Consider the following 19,711-nt stretch of genomic DNA (forward strand, 5'->3'; position numbering starts at 1 on the left):
AAGGCCCCACCTCTCAGGCCTGTCTGGGTCCCACTAGATAGCTTCCCTTCTCTCCAGTGTGTCGACCACACCACACAGCTTGGTGTCATTGGCAAACTTGCTAAGGGTGTACTCAAACCCAACGTCTGTCATTAATAAAGATATTAAATGGTACTGGTACCAGTACTTGATGAAACTTTTTTTAACTGGTCTGATCTTGTTTGTCTTAATTCTGTTTTCCTCTGTCTAAGGGTAAAAAAGTACTCTACTTGCCCAGTTGTTAAAAGCTTATTGGGTCTCTCTCTGCAGAGGGTGTGGCCAGCTTCCCAAAGGGATGTGCTGTATTTGTCTGCCATCAGAAAGATACCAGCATTCAGTGAAAATGACCCTGAGACATGGATTGTGTGCAACTTTTCTGTGGAACATGATAGTGCTCCTGTAAGTATTTTCATTCTGTCAGGTTCTGCTTTTAAGTTACCACTTTTCTCTGACATGGGGATGGTGTTGCAATAGAAGTGTGAGGTAGGTTGCGGGTTGGACTAATCATGCAAAATACAGGTTATTTCAAAACCCAGTGGAACAATGACCTGGGTGTTCCAAGCCAAAAGCTATCTTGCCCTAACAATTGGCAGTTCGAAGGTGTTGCAGAAGATTGAAAACAAAACTTTTGGAGATGTGAAGACTGTTTTAAAAAAATTAAGACTGTATGTAATCAAATCGGTAACTTTTCTGTGTTGTCAGATGTGTCAACAGGTTTGTATAACCTTATATATAGGATCTCTTAAATTTCCAGTGTACATGGTTCTGCCAGAGAATAAGTAGTGAATGCTTTCTTTGGAGTGTTTCTGTGCTGATGCCTGTGCATCAGGGAAAAGTTACTCGTGTCTGTAAATGCAGATACATTACCCTTTAACTGCTTCCTTACTTGTTTGTTACAATAATTGAAGTAATTAACTTCCAATAGGTATTAAGCAAACAAATCAGAGATTCAGGCATTTCAGTTTAACCCTTTCCTTATTAACCATGTACTTTTCATTTTGTTTGTATTCCTGTTAGTCATTTGCTGGAATGCATTCTCTCTAAAACACAGCTTCCTGACTGTCTTAGACTTTATAGAAAATTAAAATGTTACAGTCAAGCATGTGGAAATAAACTTAGTTTGAAGCTTATGAATGTTTTTTTTTTTCTTTTTGGTAGCTGAACAATCGCTGTGTCCGTGCCAAAATAAATATTGCTATGATTTGTCAGACGTTAGTAAGCCCACCAGAGGGGAACAAGGAAATAAGCAGAGACAATATCTTATGCAAGATTACATATGTAGCTAATGGTAAGTCTATATTTCTTTTCAATGTGACATGTATGATATAGGCTTATTGTTATTATTATTAAATATTGTTTTTAATAATGTAAATGTTTATAAATATAAAAAATATAATTATAAAATAATTATTCAGCTATCAAGAAAAAAAATACGTCGTTTTTCGTTAAACATACAGGACAATATTTGTGGCATTCATGTTCAAAAAGACCTGAATTTGTGCTACACCAATCAGTGAATGGTGGCATTCATTCTGTGGCATTCTGGGTCCTCCCAGAATTAGTGTGTAGCTTAAGTACTGAAATTTTGGTGGAGGGGGGTGGGTAGAAGAAGTGTTTGCAATGGTGATGCTTTGGAATAGCTTTTAGTTTCAGCAATAGTAAGGTTTTTTTTTATTCATGTATCGCTGTCAATTTTTCCCCCAGTTCATCTTGTTAGGCTGAAAAGCTGCAGATAGTAAAGATACAGTTCTTACGAACAATGTTAAGAAGGTACAAATATATTTTGTGTGAGGATGTTTGCAAGCCTTATAATCTACTCCACATTTTTTTGTGTTTTTAACAGATAGAATCCTTGGTATTGACTTAAATTATCAAAGCCAAACTATATTGTTACTGTACATAGTATTTAGAAGTGTGTTATAATATTGGAACCACATAGCTATTAGCTTGTCTCCTGCAGCTACAAAAACACTTTAAGAGTATCTCACATGCTTATTATTTTTAACCACATATTACATTGCTTACTAAGGAACCAAAGTCTGGAAAATGAGTTCCATAAATCTTTGACATGTAGGAGTGACGTGACTCGTGCAAATGTCCTGTGAAAATGCTGTTATATAATGCTAACCTCTGGGGTTATAAAGCTACTTTGTTTCCTGTTTCAAAAGTTTCCCAATTATTTAAAAATATATATTTTCAGTGACAAATTCTGAACTATGATTATATAGGAAGTGACAGCTGCTTCTGCAAAATACTTGAGCAATGAATTTAAACGTATTTCAAAGCCTCTCATATTTTAAAGCCTCTCAAAAATAATTTATAAGACATAGGCTACGTAGCAATTTTGCAGACAGATGCAGCAGTAACTGAGAAGTTTACTACAGAAATTAGTGTTTTTGAAATAAGAAGTAACTTGAATCTTCCTCTTTTTGTTTTGTTTTTTTTTTGAAGTACTTAGAAAATACCAGCTTCTGTTTGGGCATTTCCAAAAGACTTGCAATATTATTATTTTATTTTAATGTTTTATTGTTATGTTAATTATTTCAATGTTTTCTAAGTAGTGTCATCATAGACCTGGACCGAAGTTGATTACTATGAGTAGGAAGCGCTACAGTACAAGCTGTAATGGCCTAAAAAATTATGATTATTCACTGTAACTATTTCAGAAGGAATTGCAAGAATACAAACTTACATCTGCATTTCTAGCTTTTAGAGGATTTACTGAATTTCAATGCCTTTCTTCCTGTCTACTTGTAGTGAATCCAGGAGGATGGGCACCAGCATCAGTGTTACGAGCAGTGGCGAAACGAGAATATCCCAAGTTCCTGAAGCGTTTTACATCATATGTACAAGAGAAAACATCAGGAAAGCCTATTTTATTCTAGTACTAGCAGGTATATATTCTCTTTTAATTTCTTGATTCACTGCTTTACATATTTAAGGCCAACAGAAGTATGCAGTCTAGAAATGTTTTATCATAATTAGCACGAATTCAATGTTTATTATTAGCCTATGTATGCAATATGCTTCTTAAAACGTTCATGTAGTATTCATGTGGAAAAATAATATTTGATAACTTATGTAGCCCTTATTTTTTGTAGACCTACTAGCTCTTGCAATTTTTCATATGCATGTCTATACTGGTTTTCTCAATTGTCAACGATGTTTTATAATTAGTTCAGTATGTATTCTCTTCAAAACTTCTCTAAAGCCTCATGAGGTTTTGATATCTATCAGGTACCACTCGAATTAGAATATTATGGTATAGAATACCATAAAATATTGTGGTATACCACTAGAATAGAAGGTCAAAGTATTCCTTTATATTGACAGAATAGTTTTGATCTGGGTTTTTTATTAACAATGGAAATTTTCTCACAGACCTGTATCAACCACTAAAATGTTTTAAAGGTTGTGACCTAAATTTTCAGTCTTTGTGGTAAACTTGAAAAAGAAGCAATTTACAGATGCCTTCTGAAATTAGCTGACATTTTTATGGTATATGCCATTGGGCTAATCTAAAATGATTTTAACATTTAATTGATGTGACATTAGGAAAGGATTTCCCAATCACTTGAGACTCAATCTGTCAGACATAAGCATTTGTGCAAAGTAAGGCTTTGCTTTGCTTAATTTTTGTTAGTGTGTAGACTGTAAGCCATAAAATTCCAGCTGCACAGTAGTATTTGGTAGCTCTAGTATTAGAGCAAGATCTGAAAGCAAGCTTATCTCTTCTCTGTGCATGACACAGGCTGCCTCTATTTTTAGGCTCTATTTGTTATGCCAGATTTCAAGCCTTCGTCATCTGATCCTTCTGTAACAGGTAGCCCTGTAATATCTGATTCACGTTTTTAATCGTGTATTATTAGAGATAGTGTAGGTGAGCAAAATATGGCTGTCATGAGCCAACAGTTGGAATGTGATCATAGCAGTGCGAATACTATTTAAGGGCTTAACAATTTATTGTTTTCTATTAGTGTTTGAAATTCACAGTGCTGTATTTTTGTCATTGCTTGTCTGCAGTGATCAGAACAAGACTGGGTGAGCATTCCACGTTGGAGAAGTGACCATGCATAGAGCACTCCATGCTGGAACGAAGGATCTACAGTCTTCTTATGGCCCAAATCCTAGGCTTTGTATACTGAAGTGAAGAAATGTTGCGACACCATGAGGCTGAATATTTAACACTAGATCTTTCCTGCTAACTTTTCTTGCTGAATCAGTGTGTAATTATAAATACATGTATTGATAACATGTATATGGCTCTATTTTTATTTGCTTGCTTTGGACGAGGAAGAACATACAACTTTGAATCACCAACGTGGGTTACTGCTTTTATTTTAAGCAACTAGCAGAATTTTGTTGTCAACCTTGCCCAGATACTTGCATAGTTTTTGTGCATGTCTAAAAAGCACAAATGCACATATAGCATACTGTATGTGCTTTATATGCATAAAAATCTGTGGTATTTTGAGGCAAGGGGGTAGAGAGAGGAGTTCAGTGAAGCCTAGGTGAATTACTGGCAGGTTTTGTTTTGCTTTGTATAATCATAGTTCATTGCTGCTGGTTTCTATAATGAATCATCTTGTTACATAAAATGTCAGTTAATAACTGAGGGCTGTCAATATCCTTATGACTTTGCCTTTTCTATTGTCTTACTCTTATGAAGATCTTTGGCTCTGAAGGAGTAAGAGTGTGAAAAGCTTTATTTTTTTCCAGATATCTTTATATTTCTATTGTATTTTTTAGTTATGTAATATGTGCTACAGAATTTTTGTTATTAAACATGACCCAGAAATTTCTGGAAAGATTCTATGTGAGAGGGCAAGAGACTGCCCAAAATCTACAGGATGTCTGTCCATGCTATATGTGGACTGCTTTCTTGCATGATATCTAGGGGGCTTTTCTGAAGCTGTGAGAAGGTACACTATAATATTTATTGAAGTAATTTGGACTACATAGGATAACATTCCCAGTCTAGAATGAGGATGAATACATTATTTTCAAATCCTGCATGTGTTTTCCTCACCTTAATAAAGCCATGCTATGAGGCTCATGTAGAAAGTGAGTTGTGTTGATGATACTTGCCAATTGATCAAAAACCCTTCAGAGCTATGATGATGCATAGTTCTTATTGGAAAGTTCCCTTTAGTTGCTGTGAGAATTTAAACGTCAGATATTTGCCTGCCTTTGATTCTGGAGATGCTCATTGGAAGATGACTCTGGCAGACTGGTTTTTGCTTTGAGACATGTTATCTGTGTCCTGTAGTTGGAAATTATTCAGAGACTGCTGGGTGTTTCACTGACCTGTGTATTTCAAGGAAAAAGCTTGATATATTTTTTCAAAAGAAAGTGAAAGTCTTACTTGATATAGTATGGTAGGTGCCTGAAAATAACTATAAAATAGTAACTTAATGAAGATTTGGTGAATGATTAAATGTGATCAGTACAGTATTGGAAAAAACTTTTACCTGTTCATTTTCTCTATAGAGATAAAATCATACCTAACACATGATTACACATGCACAGAGATTTCATGCTCCATAACTCTACCTTTTTTATTTGCCTTTCTCTAAAGGTGTGCATGGAATATGCCTTATTACAGAATTACTCTGTTAATTTGAATATGTAGAAAAGTGCCTAAATGGTAATGCTAGTAAGGCAAATAAGACAAAAATTTGTACATGTTTACTATATCACCAGTGAGCATTTTATATAGTGATGACAAAAAATAATTCTTATACCTCAAATATACTTCATCTTTTTACAATCAACTAAATGGTTCATTCACCATAGCCACTGATGGGAACTTCAAAAAAGAAAAAAAAAAAAAAAGAAAAAAAAAAAAAAAAGAAAGAAAGAAAAAGTCCAGAATATGAAGAGTTTAATTCCTTATTTGCCTTTTCTGGTAATAGTTGTTGAACACAGGCAAGTAACTGTTTCTTAATTTAATTGGATAGCTTTATTTTACAAAGGTATGGAAGTTTACAAAGCAGTATATAAATCTTTTATTATTAGTTGCATTTGCACTAAATGTGATGTACTTTTGCGATTTATTCTGTAAATAAAATTACACTACAGATACTCTTTGTAAGAAATACACTTTACTTTTAGATAAAGGCACTGGTACTTCACTACAGCTAGCCCTGCCCAATCAGTATTGTGAGAAGGCTTCCTAAAAAGCTATGGAAGTACTTGCAAGATTGAAACATAGGTATTAATTGACCTCTTAATAAAATAAAAAATAAAGGCAGCTTTCTATAGGCCTCTCAGATTACCTGTGTTTTAAGTAACTATTAGATCCTTTCTTGACCAAAAATCTGGAGGATTTTTATGATTTTGTAAAATTTCCCCTTTTTCCTGAACCCAACTGTTTTTTCCAGACACTGCCACATGTATGTACACTCTTGAGTTCACTTCATCCTGTTAGTGGATCTGTAGCATTTATATAGCTATGATTTCCTTTACAGAAGAAGCCCCTAACTCTAGGAGGGTTGTTTCTTGAACCAATTTGGAGGGCTGAAAATGCAGCAGTCTTCTCCATTAAATACCGTTTTCTGAATATCATTTTGGGGATAATTTTGTTGTTGCTGAACTAGATCTGAAGGAAATTACTTGACAAAACCTTTAAGGGGAATGAGGATGAGCAATAGCCACCATTATCCTGTCTGAGAACCTGAACATCTTACTTGGAGAAATTGATCTGTGAAAAATGTGGAGGGTGGAGGGAATTACCTTTTACTTAATTGGGCTGAGCTGGCATATCTGAAGTTGTGCAGATTCTCTTTAAACTAATCAGATTGTCCACCTGTATTTTTGTCAAGTTGTACAGATAACACTGTATTTGAATTGCCACTGTTCATCTACAGACTCAAAACATGAATCATATTTTTGAGTACTTTGAGTGTGTAGAGTGTAACTGTTATATAATAGCTTTATAATCCTAATGATAAGTTTTAAAAATTAAAAGTTGGCTCTTCCATGTTACAATCACAAATTTAAAACCAGTATTTAAAAGTGAAAAGTATTAAAAAAAACATTATGAAGAAAAACCCTGGTTTGTAGTTATTTTTAACTTTTCAGTGCTCTAAGGAAACTTACTTAAAATGTTTTACCTTGTAACCAACTTTCAGATTGTGTATGAAGCTGTATACCATACTACAATGTATGTACAAATTTAACAAAGTAGCTTGCTTGTATTATTACTGGGGTTACTAAAACAAAAATTTGAATGCCACATTAGCTGTTTATATATGAAAAGCTCATTCTGTACTATCATATCAGAAGCATGTTAAAAAATGTTCCTGTACAGTATAGTTTTAATATAGAGTACTTCCAAAGTTGTATTTCAGCTTTTGTGTTTGTTTGTACAGAACTAACAACTTTATGAAGCTCCCATGTCAAGAGTGGAGATCCAGGACTGAGAAGTGCCAGAGGATAAACTTGTGTTTTTCTCCTAACATATGAAGAACTTTTAAGAACTGAGAGTAACTTCTGCAGAGAGCAAGCTTTTTCAATAGCAGGAAAAACTGATTCCGTAGTAGATCAATAATCCTGCCAGTATTGGTTATGCAGGAATTTCTACTTCTTACATAGTTATCAGTAAAGTATGTAAAATTGGAGAAATAGCTTAGACAAATAGAAAGCAGATTACTTACACGAGAGAGGGAAAAAAAAAAAAAAAAAACAACACCTTTAACTCTGCAGCATCAGGCACTAACTGTAGAGTCCTTAGGCAAGCCCTGCCCTTGAATACAGCTGGAAAAAAGGAAATCTTTTCCCATGCAACCCTGCACTCTTCCCCCTTTTTTTTTTTTTTTTTAAGTTACATTCTTGGTCACATGTAATTTAAAAACAGAGGCTTCCTAGTATGGAGAAGCTAAGCATTGCTGTAGTTATGGTACTGATGTGAGTAATTACAATATAATTTGACCATGAATTATAGAATTGCTCAAAGACCCATCCAAGCCTACCTTGAACACTCCTAGGGCATCCATATCTTCTATGGGCAACCTGTGCCAGTGCTTCAGGCTCACCTTCCCCTGAGTAAAGACTTAAACCAGTCAGTTTAAAGCCATTCCCCCTTGTCCTATCACTGCACTCCCTGACAAAGAGTCCGTTCCCATTTCTCCTGTAGGCCCCCTTTAGGTACTGGAAGGCCACTCTAAGGTCTCCCCGGAGCTTCTCTTCTCCAGGCTGAACAGCCCCAACTCCTTCAGCCTGTCCTCACAGGAGAGGTGCTCCAGCCCCTTGATCACCCTCATGGCCCTCCTCTGGACTTACTCCAACAGGTCCATGTCCTTGTGCTGGGTGACCCAGAGCTGAACGCAGGGCTCCAGGTGGGGTCTCACGAGAGCAGAGCAGAGGGGCAGAATCACCTCCGTCACCCTGTTGGCCACGCTGCTTCTGGTGCAGCCCAGGGTACAGCTGGCTTTCTGGGCTGCGAGTGCACATTGCCAGCCCATGTGGAGCTTCTCGTCAACCAGCACCCCCGGGTCCTTCTCCTTAGAGCTGCTTTCAAGCCATTCTCTGCCCAGCCTGTATTTGTGCTTGGGAGTGCTCTGACCCAGGGCCTTGCACTTGGCCTCGTTGAACCCCATGAGGTTCGCCCAGCCGCACCTCTCAGGCCTGCCCAGGTCCCTCAGGATGGCAGCCCTTCCCTCCAGTGTGTCAACCACACCATGCAGCTTGGTGTCGTCAGCAAACCTGCTGAGGGTGCAGTTGATCCCACTGTCCGTGTCACCACCAAGGATGTTAAACAGCGCTGGGCTCAGATGCAGACCCATGAGGAACACCACTCATCTCCCACCTGGACACTGAGCCGTTGACTGCACCTCTCTGACTGTGACCACCCGCCCAATTCCTCACCCCTTGTGGTCCATCCTCAAATCCATTAATACCAATCACTTGTTAGGGTTATCCCGTGAAGTTTACTGGTGTTTATAGCTAAGATCATTATCTTTAGTCTTCAGCTATAAAAAAAATCATAGGATAAATGTGTATTTCATTAGATAATGCTCAAAAAGCATAGCCCTTCTCTTTACGTGCCTGATTATGTCCACTTCTCTTGAGCTGTAACCACTGATGCAGTAAGGTTTTCCTTTGCACACCCACCTCTTCTAAGAAGAGACTACAGCTGCAACAAGGAAGGGTGGTAGCATGGATTGCTGCTGTTTTCAAGGCTTAAACTAATTTTCTTAAAGTGATTCTTTTAAAAAGATTTGAGGGGGGAACTTTAGACAACAATAGCTCCAACTATTGCGTGGCCTAAGCCTCACTTTAATAATTAGGACATTTCCATTCAGCAGCCTACTCTTGTTTGACGAGGTCTGTCAGACTTCCCAGGTGGGATTTTCCTTCTATCTTCATGTGTACTTACAGGTATGTATCCTTGGAAAAGCTACTGCACGATGCCCAAGAATTCTGATCTATTGAGTTTCTCTCTAGAATATTGTGTGATGAGACAGGCCGTGGATCTTGGAAGTCTGTGGCAAGCGATTCCTAGGTAGTGTAGCACTGGTTGGATATGACGACAGCCCTGAAGAATCTCACCACATGGGGTGGGATTGCAACTGAGTCACGGAACAACCCGGTGAGTTCAGCTTCCTGGCACAGCCAGAGCCCTGGAATTACCCCTCAGCCCCTGGGAAGTCACGTGTGACAACACTATGCTAAAAAAAAAAATAAAATAAAAATGTAGACTAAAAACCCCGGGATAGTGTGCTGTCCGATGAGCGCCAGTCATGTGTGAGTCACAGGTGAGTGTGAGCAAAATAATTGTAGGTGTGTCCGTACCCTCCAGAAAATACTTTGAGTCTGAGTGTTTTGAGTCTAGCAAAGTCACACAGCTCACCTCATTGTTTGCATCGTCTTTGAAAATCATCGTTATGAATTCAGCATAATGGCATTCTTTAGCCAGTGTTACGATAATCAGTTATTCTCATGCCTTCTTATGTGGAGCATGCACTTATTGATCACATTACTCTTCATCTTGATCACGTCCCAGTGTTGAATATTTTAGTTGTTAACGTACTCGTTCTAATACTGCCCCAGAGCTGGGCTCCAGGTGGGGTCTCATGAGAGCAGAGCAGAGGGGGACAATCCCCTCCCTCGCCATGCTGCTTTTGGTGCAGCCCAAGATATGGTTGGCTTTCTGGGCTGCACATACATGTGGCCAGCTCATGCTGAGCTTCTCATCAATCAGCACCCCCAGGTGCATGTCACCAACACAAATGTTAAGCAGCGCTGGTCCCAATACTGACCCTGAGGAACACCACTCATCTCCCACCTGGACACTGAGCCAGCGACCGCATCTCTGAGTGAGTGCGACCATCCAGCCAGTTCTGAGTTGTCCATCCATCAAATCTGGGTCTCCACAACCTGGAGACAAGGATATCACATGCAACAGTATCAAATGCTTTGCACAGGTCCAGACATGGTACTTTTGTTGGTTTTCATTTTCAGTGTTACCTGTCAGATGGGAGGAATCTTAATACTAAAAATGTACTTGCTGCTCATTAACTGGGGCTGCCATGCTCAACCTCAGTGAAGTAAATGGAATAGCACTTAACAGATTTTTAAAAACCTCTTGTGGTTTTAATATTGGTAAATTGTTTTATAATTCTAGCTTCTATAATATCAGAAACAGGTTCATTATAATGTATTCTTTGTCACAGCTGTTTCTGTTACATACACTCTGTCTTATTAATTTATCATAAATAGGTATACTCTTGCTCTTTTGTGCTGTGCACAGTTCCTGGTTTTATGCTTGTTATAAACACCTCTTGCATTAAAGGCTATCAGTTTCATGTATTATTTAGAAGTGTTAATAGGTGGTATACAAGAATAGTACTCTAAAAACAAAACAAAACTGCACTGAGGTGTAGGTACAAAGGCGTGTGAATTCCACTAAATTTGATGGATTACTAGGCATTATGCTTTCTAGCACGTATTTCCCCAACAAGAGGGGAGGACGCTACCAATACTAGTATTTAATGATGTTTTGAATGGCATTGTTTTTCTAGAAGTGTCTCATTTTATTCAAAGAATCACAAAATCAGAGAATTGTAGGGGTTGGAAGGGACCCCCAGAGAGCATCGGTTTCAGACCCCTGCCAAAGCAGGTTCACTAGAGCAGGTAAATCACATCCTTTTTTTCACAATCCGCAAATGTGTGAAAAAATACATAGTACCTGCAACTAGCAAAACATTGCTACGTAGTCCTTTACTCCCCTCTCCATGTTTTGATTTACCCTCAAAAGGTATTTTATAAAAACAACCCTGAAGGTCCCTGGCGAAAGCAATGCTTAGCTCCTCAGCTTTTCAATCACATTAACCTTTTAGGGTCAATTTTCTCCAGATGCACCAAAGGCTTTAGCTGCTCTGCAAAGTTCCTCATGTCATCGGAGACCACATCCTGTCCGGCTGGAGCCACCACGTTAAGCTCCACAAGGTAGGAGAGGGAGAGCGGCTCAATGTTATCCGTGTTGCCCGGCATCAGGATGCGGAAGATCTTGTAGACCATGATCTTCATGATGCCCTTGCGGAAGACGTGCCCCTTGGCCACAAACTCGTGGTCCATGCGGAAGCCCATCTCCACCAGGAAGTCCGTCAGGTTGTCCGACGTGGCAATGTCCACGCAGTTGCGCACCAGCGCGTGCCGGTTCTTGTCCCCGATCTCCGGCTGGCCCAGGTAGCGCAGGTGCCAGGGCATGCCGCTCTTGTCGATGGAGCGCCGCGCCCGCAGCACGAAGGGGCTGGCCTGCTGCCCCTTCAGCAGGAACACCATCTCGTGGTCCAGGAAGGTCTCGGGCTCCATGTTGTCGCACAAGCCGCGCAGGCGGTGCAGCAGGCTCTCCAGGCTCTGGTCCAGGACGCTGCCTGCAGCAGACAGAGACACAGCGGCTGTTGCCGACACCCCACAGACACTGTACACCCCAAATACCCCCCAAACCCCCCAAACACCCCCAACACACCCCAAATACACCAAACATATCCCTAACACACCCCAAATACCCCAAACACACCCCAAGCACCCCCAACACACCCCAAATACCCCAGCCACCCCCCTAACAATCCACAAACACCCCAAACACACCCCAAATACCCCAAACACCCCCAAATACCCCAAACACACCCCCAGCACACCCCAAATGCCCCAAACACCCCAAATACCTCAGCCACCCCCCTAACACTCCACAAACACCCCAAACACACCCCACATACCCCAAACACACCCCAAACACCCCAAGTACACTCCCAACACACTCCAAATACCCCCCACACACCCCCAATACCCCAAACACACCCCAAGCATCCCCAACACAGCCCTAGTACCCCAAACACACCCCAAATACCTCCCAAACACCCCATGCGCACCCCAAACACCCCCCAACACACCCCAGACACACCCCCAGCGCCCCCAAACTCCCCACACAACCCCTTCCCCCGGGCCAGGGCCGCCTGCCCGCGGGGTGCGCACCCTGCAGCAGGTACTCCATCATGTTGATGGTGCCGCCCGTCACGGGCATCATGGTAACGGGAGGCGCCTCCATGCTGCGGCCGGCGGCTGCCCGGGCGGCGGCGGCGGCTGGAGGCAGGGAGGGAGGGAAGGAAGGAGGAAGGCAAGGAAGGGAAGGAGGCAGGGAAGGAGAGGCGGCAGCACCGCCCCGCGGCCCGGAGGGGGCCTGCAGGCTACGGGGAGCGGAGCCCCGAGCCTCGCCGCCCCGCAGCGCCCGGCGCTGAGGGCAGCAAATGGCGGAGGGGAGGGCACGGAGCCGCCTCAGGCTGCTGAGGGCTCCCGAGGCCGGCGGGCAGCTGCCGGCCGGGTGGGTCCCTGCTGGTTCTGCCCCATGCCCTGAGTAGCGGTACAACACCAGCAGTGCCCTGGGCTGGGCCACATTGGTATTTGGGGTGTTGGTGAGCACAGGTGGCTGCCCCCAAAAACAGGGCGTCCCGGCCCCAGAGCCCCGCACCGGCTGTGAAAAGGCAGCGCCCTGGAGCCGCCGAGCTGCACGGCTGCAGGAGGAGGCTCTGAAAGGCACCCTGGTAACTGCACCCCTGTGCCTTAAAAGTATCTTCCAGAGAGCTTTTCTTTCTGCCCTCGTTGAGGACGAGATGCAGCAGGCACAAAAGGCAGTTGGTCAGGCAGATGGAGGCGATGGATGGAGAGAAATGCAGATAGAAATAGAAGCTCAACACTGTATTTCCAGCCTCCTGCCTAGGTTCTGTTCCTTTTAAAACTCTCGTTATACATCTGTCTGTGGAAGGGAGGCTGAGTAGCATATGGGGCCGGGCCTTTAACTCAGCTCCATATCACATTGCGAATGCACAGAGCAGAAACCTCCCTGCAGAGCCCCTGCAGGGAAATTATCTCTGCAAAACAGGCAGTCCAGCCTCATTTATATGTTGAAACAGCATCAACAGCGAAGGGAGGGTCAGCTGAGTGTACGCTGGATGTAATTTTTTTCTTCCTTGTTACTAAAACTTTTTTTTTTTTTTTTTTCATCTCACAGCCTTTGGTTCTGAATCGCCACTTTGTCACCTTTGTCAATCAAAACTGCTTTCAGAATATGCACGTGGCATTTTCCATTTGCTGAAATTTATTTAATAGCAGAAAGCCTCCCACCCCACAAATCTGACTGCACAGTTGTTAAAATTAATTACTCTACAGTTATACAATAGGCAATTTATATAGTGCATTGATTGCACAATTAAAAATTGTAAAAGTTGTTGACAATTTCAGCACTAGGATAACTCATTAAGAGATCTCATGTCTCAGCAGGTAACTCAGAGGGATTTGGTAGTGCTCAGCCATTTTGCCACAATGATGTGTCACTAGCTGAGCTACCATCTTAAATTATGGGCATAAATGTACAGCATAAAGACAGTGATAGAGAAGGCAACAAACATCAAATAACTGATGACATTGTCAGCCTCATTGTAATACAAATTATGGTTTATTCTGTGCTACCTTGCTAAGCAGGAACATTTGTCAAGTGAGATGATAGTTTAATGAGATCCAAGTGACTTCCAGACTTGGCTGTGTCCTTAAACTCTTACCACCAGAGCAAAAACTATAGTTGCATGTAGTTTTCTATGCTATGTGACTGTCCCTCTCTGGATCTTACATTACCTTTTTAGGCTGCTTTGTCAAATATCAAAGTAATTGCCATGAGAACATCTCTTCAGTGAGTGTCAAGTACTGATTTGCTGAAGACTAACCCAGAAACAATTTTCAGATTGGAAACCCAAGATAGTTCCTGCAAAAGTGCAATTCTCTTTAGTCAGAAACTGTGCCAAAGTGATACCTCTCCATGTGGCTCATTTTTCTCACTAAAGATAAACTCTCCTTAGAGCTGATATTCTCTAAAGTTGAAGTAACTTTAAATATTTTACTATCATTAAACGGGACGAGCTCACACAGAGCAAGGTAGTCCAGTGCCAGCTCTCATATGCAAAAGAAAGAAAATAAGCTGGACTGCTGTACATATTTTTACACTAGCACTTGGCTTGTTCTGAGTACCTTTTTAAAAAGTTGTGCCTTTGGCAATATACCAGTACACAGTATATATAATAAAGTAGGCTTAGTATGGGCTAACCACTGACTGAGGAAAAAAAAAAAAAAAAAAAAAGAGTGATGGTAAAACTACTGTCCCCTTATTTTAATGTATGTATAATGTAAAAATATGACTTTCAGTCCAGCTTTACATAGCTCTCTGTCAGCAGGGTGACTGCCTCCTCAGAGTTCCTGAAGACCCCTTCTCTGAGACTTTGGATTAATAACTATGTAGTCTACAACATAAAGGATTATGTAGTATACAACATAAAGGAAAAGAATTGTTGTGTGGGGGTTAGCAGGGCTGATCGATAGGGCTCTAAACTAGTTATGAAGGGGGAAAGAGAAAAACAGGCACACCAATGATAAGCTATGGGATGGTATGCCAAAATTTGAGGGACTGCATGCTAGTGAGATCCTTCACTGTGCTCCATGAGTTGCTGGCAACAATGAAGTACATGTGAAATGTTTCTGCACCAATGCAGGCAGCATGAGGAACAAGCAAGAGGAGCTCCAAGGCCTCATTTTAAGGCCAGTTCTCTTCAATGTTTTCATAAATGGCTTGGATGTGAGACCACAAGCTGTTTTGAGTAAGTTTGCAGACAACACTAAATTGGAAGAAGCTGTTGACTCTGTCGAGTGTGGGCAGACCTTGTGGAGAGATCTTTACAAATAGAGAGCTGGGCAGTCACCAACTACATGAAGTTTAACAAGAGCATGTTCCAGGTTCTGCACCTGAGATGGGGCAACCCTTCCTATACATACAGACTGGGAAATGAAGGGCTGAAGAGCTGCCCCGCAGAAAGGGATCTGGGGGCTCTGGTCAACAGCAAGTTGAACGCGAGCCAGCAGTGTGCCCTGGCAGCCAGGAGGGGCAACCCTACCCTGGGGTGCACCAAGAAGGGATTGTCCTGCTCTGCTCTGCGCTGGGCGGCCTCACCGCGAGCACTGTGCCCAGTTTGGGGTGCCACAGTATAAGAAGGACATAAAACTATTAGAGAGGGCAACAAAGGTGGTGAAGGGTCTAGAGGACAAGAAGAATGAGGAGCAGCTGAGGCCCCTTGGTTTGCTCAGCCCCGAGCAGAGCAGGCTGAGGGGAGGCCTCATGGCGGCCTGCAGCTCCCTCACGAGGGCAGCGGAGGGGCAGGCGCTGAGCTCTGCTCTCTGGGGACAGCGACAGGACCCGAGGGAACGGCATGGAGCTGGGACAGGGGAGGGTCAGGCTGGGGGTTAGGGAAAGGGTCTGCACCCAGAGGGTGATTGGGCACTGGGACAGGGCAGTGGGCACAACACCAAGCCTGCCCTGCTGGAGTTCCTGGAGTGTTTTGACAGTGCTCTCAGACACGTCCTGATTTTTGGGTGGTCCTGCGCAGACTCAGGAATTGGACACCATTATCCTTGTGGGTCCCTTCCAGCTCCGGGTATTTTGTAATTCTCTGATTCTAACTCACCCTTACTGTGGGACTGCTTTCCATTTGTTCTCAGAGAACAGCATTTTAACACAGTGTGAGAGTAGAGCAGCTTTGTTTTCTCACCCATGCCCTTACGATTCTCCAGCATTCTGCTGAAGCAGCTGGGCAGTCAGCTAGCTAGGGGCTTGGTTGCCAGTCTCAGTCACCCCACCACATCTTTACAGATAGCCTAAGAGTCCTAGCAGGAATGCTGTTGGGTTCTGTGACTGGGGAAGAACCTAAAAAGCTGGAGCTAAAGCCCTTAGTGTTCCCCTTAGTAGATTATGAAACTGACTGAATACATGTATAAAGCAGTGGTGAAGATGGGACAGTAGGTAATTTTGCATTGTAATGTATTATACAGTGCAAGGGCCCTAGAGCACTCTAGATTAAGGGAAGCTTCAGAGGCAGACCTCCTCCCAGAGGATGGTACAAGGCAACGTTGGGCCCAGCAGCAATCTCTGTGTAGGAGGACAAGACCCAGAATTGTCAGCACTAGGAGCATCACTGGATGCAATTGCAACTAAAGTAAGATACAGCTGCCTGAAATACAAACTTCACCTGAGGCAACAGAGAGTATCTACAGAACAGAGATGCTGTTGCAGGAATAATGAGGGCACTGCTTGAAACCCAAACCGTTGTCTCTCTGTACCAGCAGGTGTCATGCAGTGTTACTGCCATAAGCAAAGTGATGCAGGAAAAAGGAAAGAACCTCAAAGGAGGTGAGACATGTCCCAGAAGACAGGCAGGGATGATACATCTTAAAAGCGCTATGAGCAGCAAGAAGTCTCACTTCAATTTGAAAGGCAGCTAGGAGAGGGAGGGTGGGTCCTCTGCCACAGCTTTTATCAGAACTGTATTTGCATTAGCAGCAAGGGTTCATGCCAGGAATATGAACTGTCCGGACAGTGCTGTGTGTTGACATCCAGAATCAGTCTGGATGAACTGAAACCCTTTTGTGGGAATGAAGCTGATTCACAGCCCCACTCTTTTCTGGGAGCTGGCATGCCTGCCAGACAACTCCTTGCTGGGGGTCTTTGCTGACACACACACATTTAGTAACCAAGAAAGCGTCTGCTACAGGCTTCTGGCAGCACACCTATGTTAGGTATGAACATGGTCTGCACCCCCTCAGTGTGTGAGCAAAGCAACTCATCCTGCCAGTAAGATTAGATAAGGGATGCTTCACTGATAACTTCTTAGTCTGGCTGAAATCATAGTGGACAAAAAAAAATAAAATGTAATTAGTGAGAGCTGGAGCTACAGCACTCCCAAGCCTTATACCTGCAAAACTGTCAGACAGCAGGAGTGGGACTTGCAGTGTAGCAGGGTGAAAGCAGAATCAGGACATAAAAGGAAGTAAAAGGGGAAGCAGACTAGCTCCCAAGCAGCTTTTACAATTTTATTTTGCCAGGATTTTAAAGTATTTGAAAAAAAACTACAGTAATTGTAATAATATAGCATTTAGTTTGCTGCAGCTTTGGGAACCTGATTCCAGACAGCTGAGTTGGTTTTACCATGGAAAGTCAGACTACCCATATTTTGCAGTGGTATTGAAATACCCTACTGCAGGCAGTGAAATAGGAATCCTGTAGTTCCCTAAATTTTAACAGATATGAAAGGGTAACCTGTGATTCTGGTATAAAATGCATAGCACTGAGGAGACTGGAAAAGAATGCAGATTGCTTTGTCTGGTTGATTAGAGTGATGGATGTGACAAAGATCAAACAGGTGAGGAAAAGGAAAAATACATATATAAAGATCATATCTGTTCTTTTAATCTTTTAAAGGAAATGCACAATAGCAGAACTTGTATTATCAGGCAGTTGTTGATGTGATCCTAAGATGTTCTTTCACTTTTCCATACTAATACATCTTGCAAGAACATAGGCAGTACTGCCTATTTCAATAAAAATATAGTTTCTGGGTGAAAGCTGTGTTTAGAATTCAGGTGGTAACTTAAAAAAGTAGGTTTGAAATTTATTTTAGTAGACACATGAGAAACTGCCAGAAGTACAATTCAACAATTTTGTGGGAAACATAAAGAACACACAAATAAGCCTTAACAAAAGGTACCACTAATGCTGAAGTGAAATGGACAAACCACACAATTTAGCTTTTATTTTATTTAATGTTTACAGGCTTCTGCAATAAAATATTCTAGTATCATATCCCCACTGTGTTGAGTACTGTATTGCAGTCCTTAAGCTTCATTTTATGTTGCTTAATAAGATCAGTGTCATAAGATAACCTTAAAATATCACAATTAAACCAGTAAGTTTTCCATTGTTTTACTGAAACTGAAAAAGTAGTTCTGTACCAAAATGTACACAATTTAGTAATAATACAAAATGTTAATTCTGCAAGACAGAATGTCAGTTAAATCCACCAAAATGAACACTGAATGACCATTTATTGCCAGTACAGTGTTACTTTAAATAAGCTCACTGAATGAACATAGAAACCAAGTAGTTCCTCCTTAAATAAAATGGTAGCTATTAACAACAATACTGCAGGAAGATAAACATTCATGGTATTTACATGCTATCATAGCATATCTAGCATGTATGACTTCATGCTTGCACAGTAGCTTTATGAGCTCATTACAGTAATATTAATTGGTTGATGTACTACAAAACAACTCATCATGATTTATATCAAAGTTGCACTTTGAAGAGCACCTCTGCTTGTCACCCCATGAAAAATGCCACTGCATTCCTCTACAAAATCCAGCTAGTCCAATCCACTGATTCCACCCTAAATCCCTTTCCACCCCTCTCCCCCTAAAAATCATCATCAAGCATATTAACAATTTCCCTCCTGTGATCAACTAGACAGGGGAAGGCATTTAACAATCTTCCAAAAAGTGAATCAAACTAGAATACAATTGTGTTTTCTCTATTACATTAAGAACACCTGAGACTGCTTCACTGGTCCAAATACAATATTTTAATACAAAATCTGCTGTATTAACATGTCATTTCACTGAATTCCTTTAATTAGTACTTTTCATTTAAAAAAGACTTCTTAAATAAATACTCCACTGCCCCCCCAAAAAATAATAATAAAAAAAAAGAATTAAAACATTAAAAAAAACCTGTAGCATTAAAGAACAGTATGATTTTCTGGCTTCATTTGATCTCAGCATAAGCAGTGGATACACACTTATTCCTGGGGAATAAGTGTCAAACACTAAAAACAAAAAACATTTAGCAATATGCAAACACGTTGTACATTAAGAGACTTCTTTTAAGAAGTGTAAACATCTGTTACTGACTTTTGTTGTCTGAATGCACTCCTAACCAAGAAGTTCAAGAAGCTGCATTTGCTTAAATTATTATGCTCTGACATGTGATCAGTTTCAATTTTTTGTACCTGAAGAAAATGACAGAATAGTTGAGATATTTTCCCCACTTCAGTACATACTAGATTTAAAAGGTCAGCACTTTGTAGGTCACAAGTTTTCTTTAAAGGAATATCCTAAACTGTAGAGTTAAAATATTGAATGCTGCTTAGCTGAAGCAGCAGCAAAGAAGTACTATATATTGACAGAGGTTTCTATAAAACTAATGTGATTTAATAAAAAGGTCTTGGAGCCAAAGACCTAACATTAACATCTGAAAGAAATTAAAACTGGGAGTTCATGGTAAGTGATCAGGTTTGCCATCACTTTACGAAGGACCAGT

General features: G+C 41.3%; 2 protein-coding genes across 3 annotated transcripts in view; one reads left to right on the top strand and one right to left on the bottom strand.

Moving 5' to 3' along the window:
- The window catches only part of CERT1 (ceramide transporter 1), a 79,718-nt gene extending 73,834 nt beyond the window's left edge, over positions 1-5,884 (top strand). For both annotated transcript variants that reach the window (XM_084503439.1, XM_084503438.1), the window contains 4 exons: positions 289-417; positions 1,177-1,306; positions 2,776-2,912; positions 4,042-5,884. In XM_084503439.1, coding sequence (XP_084359565.1) covers positions 289-417; positions 1,177-1,306; positions 2,776-2,903 — 387 coding nt within the window. In that variant the 3' untranslated portion in view covers positions 2,904-2,912; positions 4,042-5,884. The remainder of the gene's footprint in view (positions 1-288; positions 418-1,176; positions 1,307-2,775; positions 2,913-4,041) is intronic.
- A 5,146-nt stretch (positions 5,885-11,030) lies between these two features.
- On the bottom strand, positions 11,031-12,665 carry MED18 (mediator complex subunit 18). Its single transcript, XM_084503440.1, has 2 exons — positions 12,499-12,665; positions 11,031-11,897 (listed from the first exon to the last, which is right to left on the bottom strand). Exons 1-2 carry the CDS (start codon positions 12,569-12,571, stop codon positions 11,344-11,346), a joined length of 627 nt encoding a protein of 208 aa, XP_084359566.1. The 5' UTR covers positions 12,572-12,665; the 3' UTR covers positions 11,031-11,343.
- Between the last annotated feature and the right edge of the window lie 7,046 nt (positions 12,666-19,711).

This window comes from Aythya ferina (assembly GCF_964211825.1).
Source record: "Aythya ferina genome assembly, chromosome: Z".
NCBI classification, from domain to species: Eukaryota; Metazoa; Chordata; class Aves; order Anseriformes; family Anatidae; genus Aythya; species Aythya ferina.

Coding starts and splice junctions, on each gene's coding strand:
- MED18 (XM_084503440.1), bottom strand. CDS start 12,571: ATGGAGGCGCCTCCCGTTACCATGATGCCCGTGACGGGCGGCACCATC. Junction 11,898..12,498: donor GATGGAGTACCTGCTGCAGG/GTGCGCACCCCG, acceptor TGTCTGCTGCAG/GCAGCGTCCTGGACCAGAGC.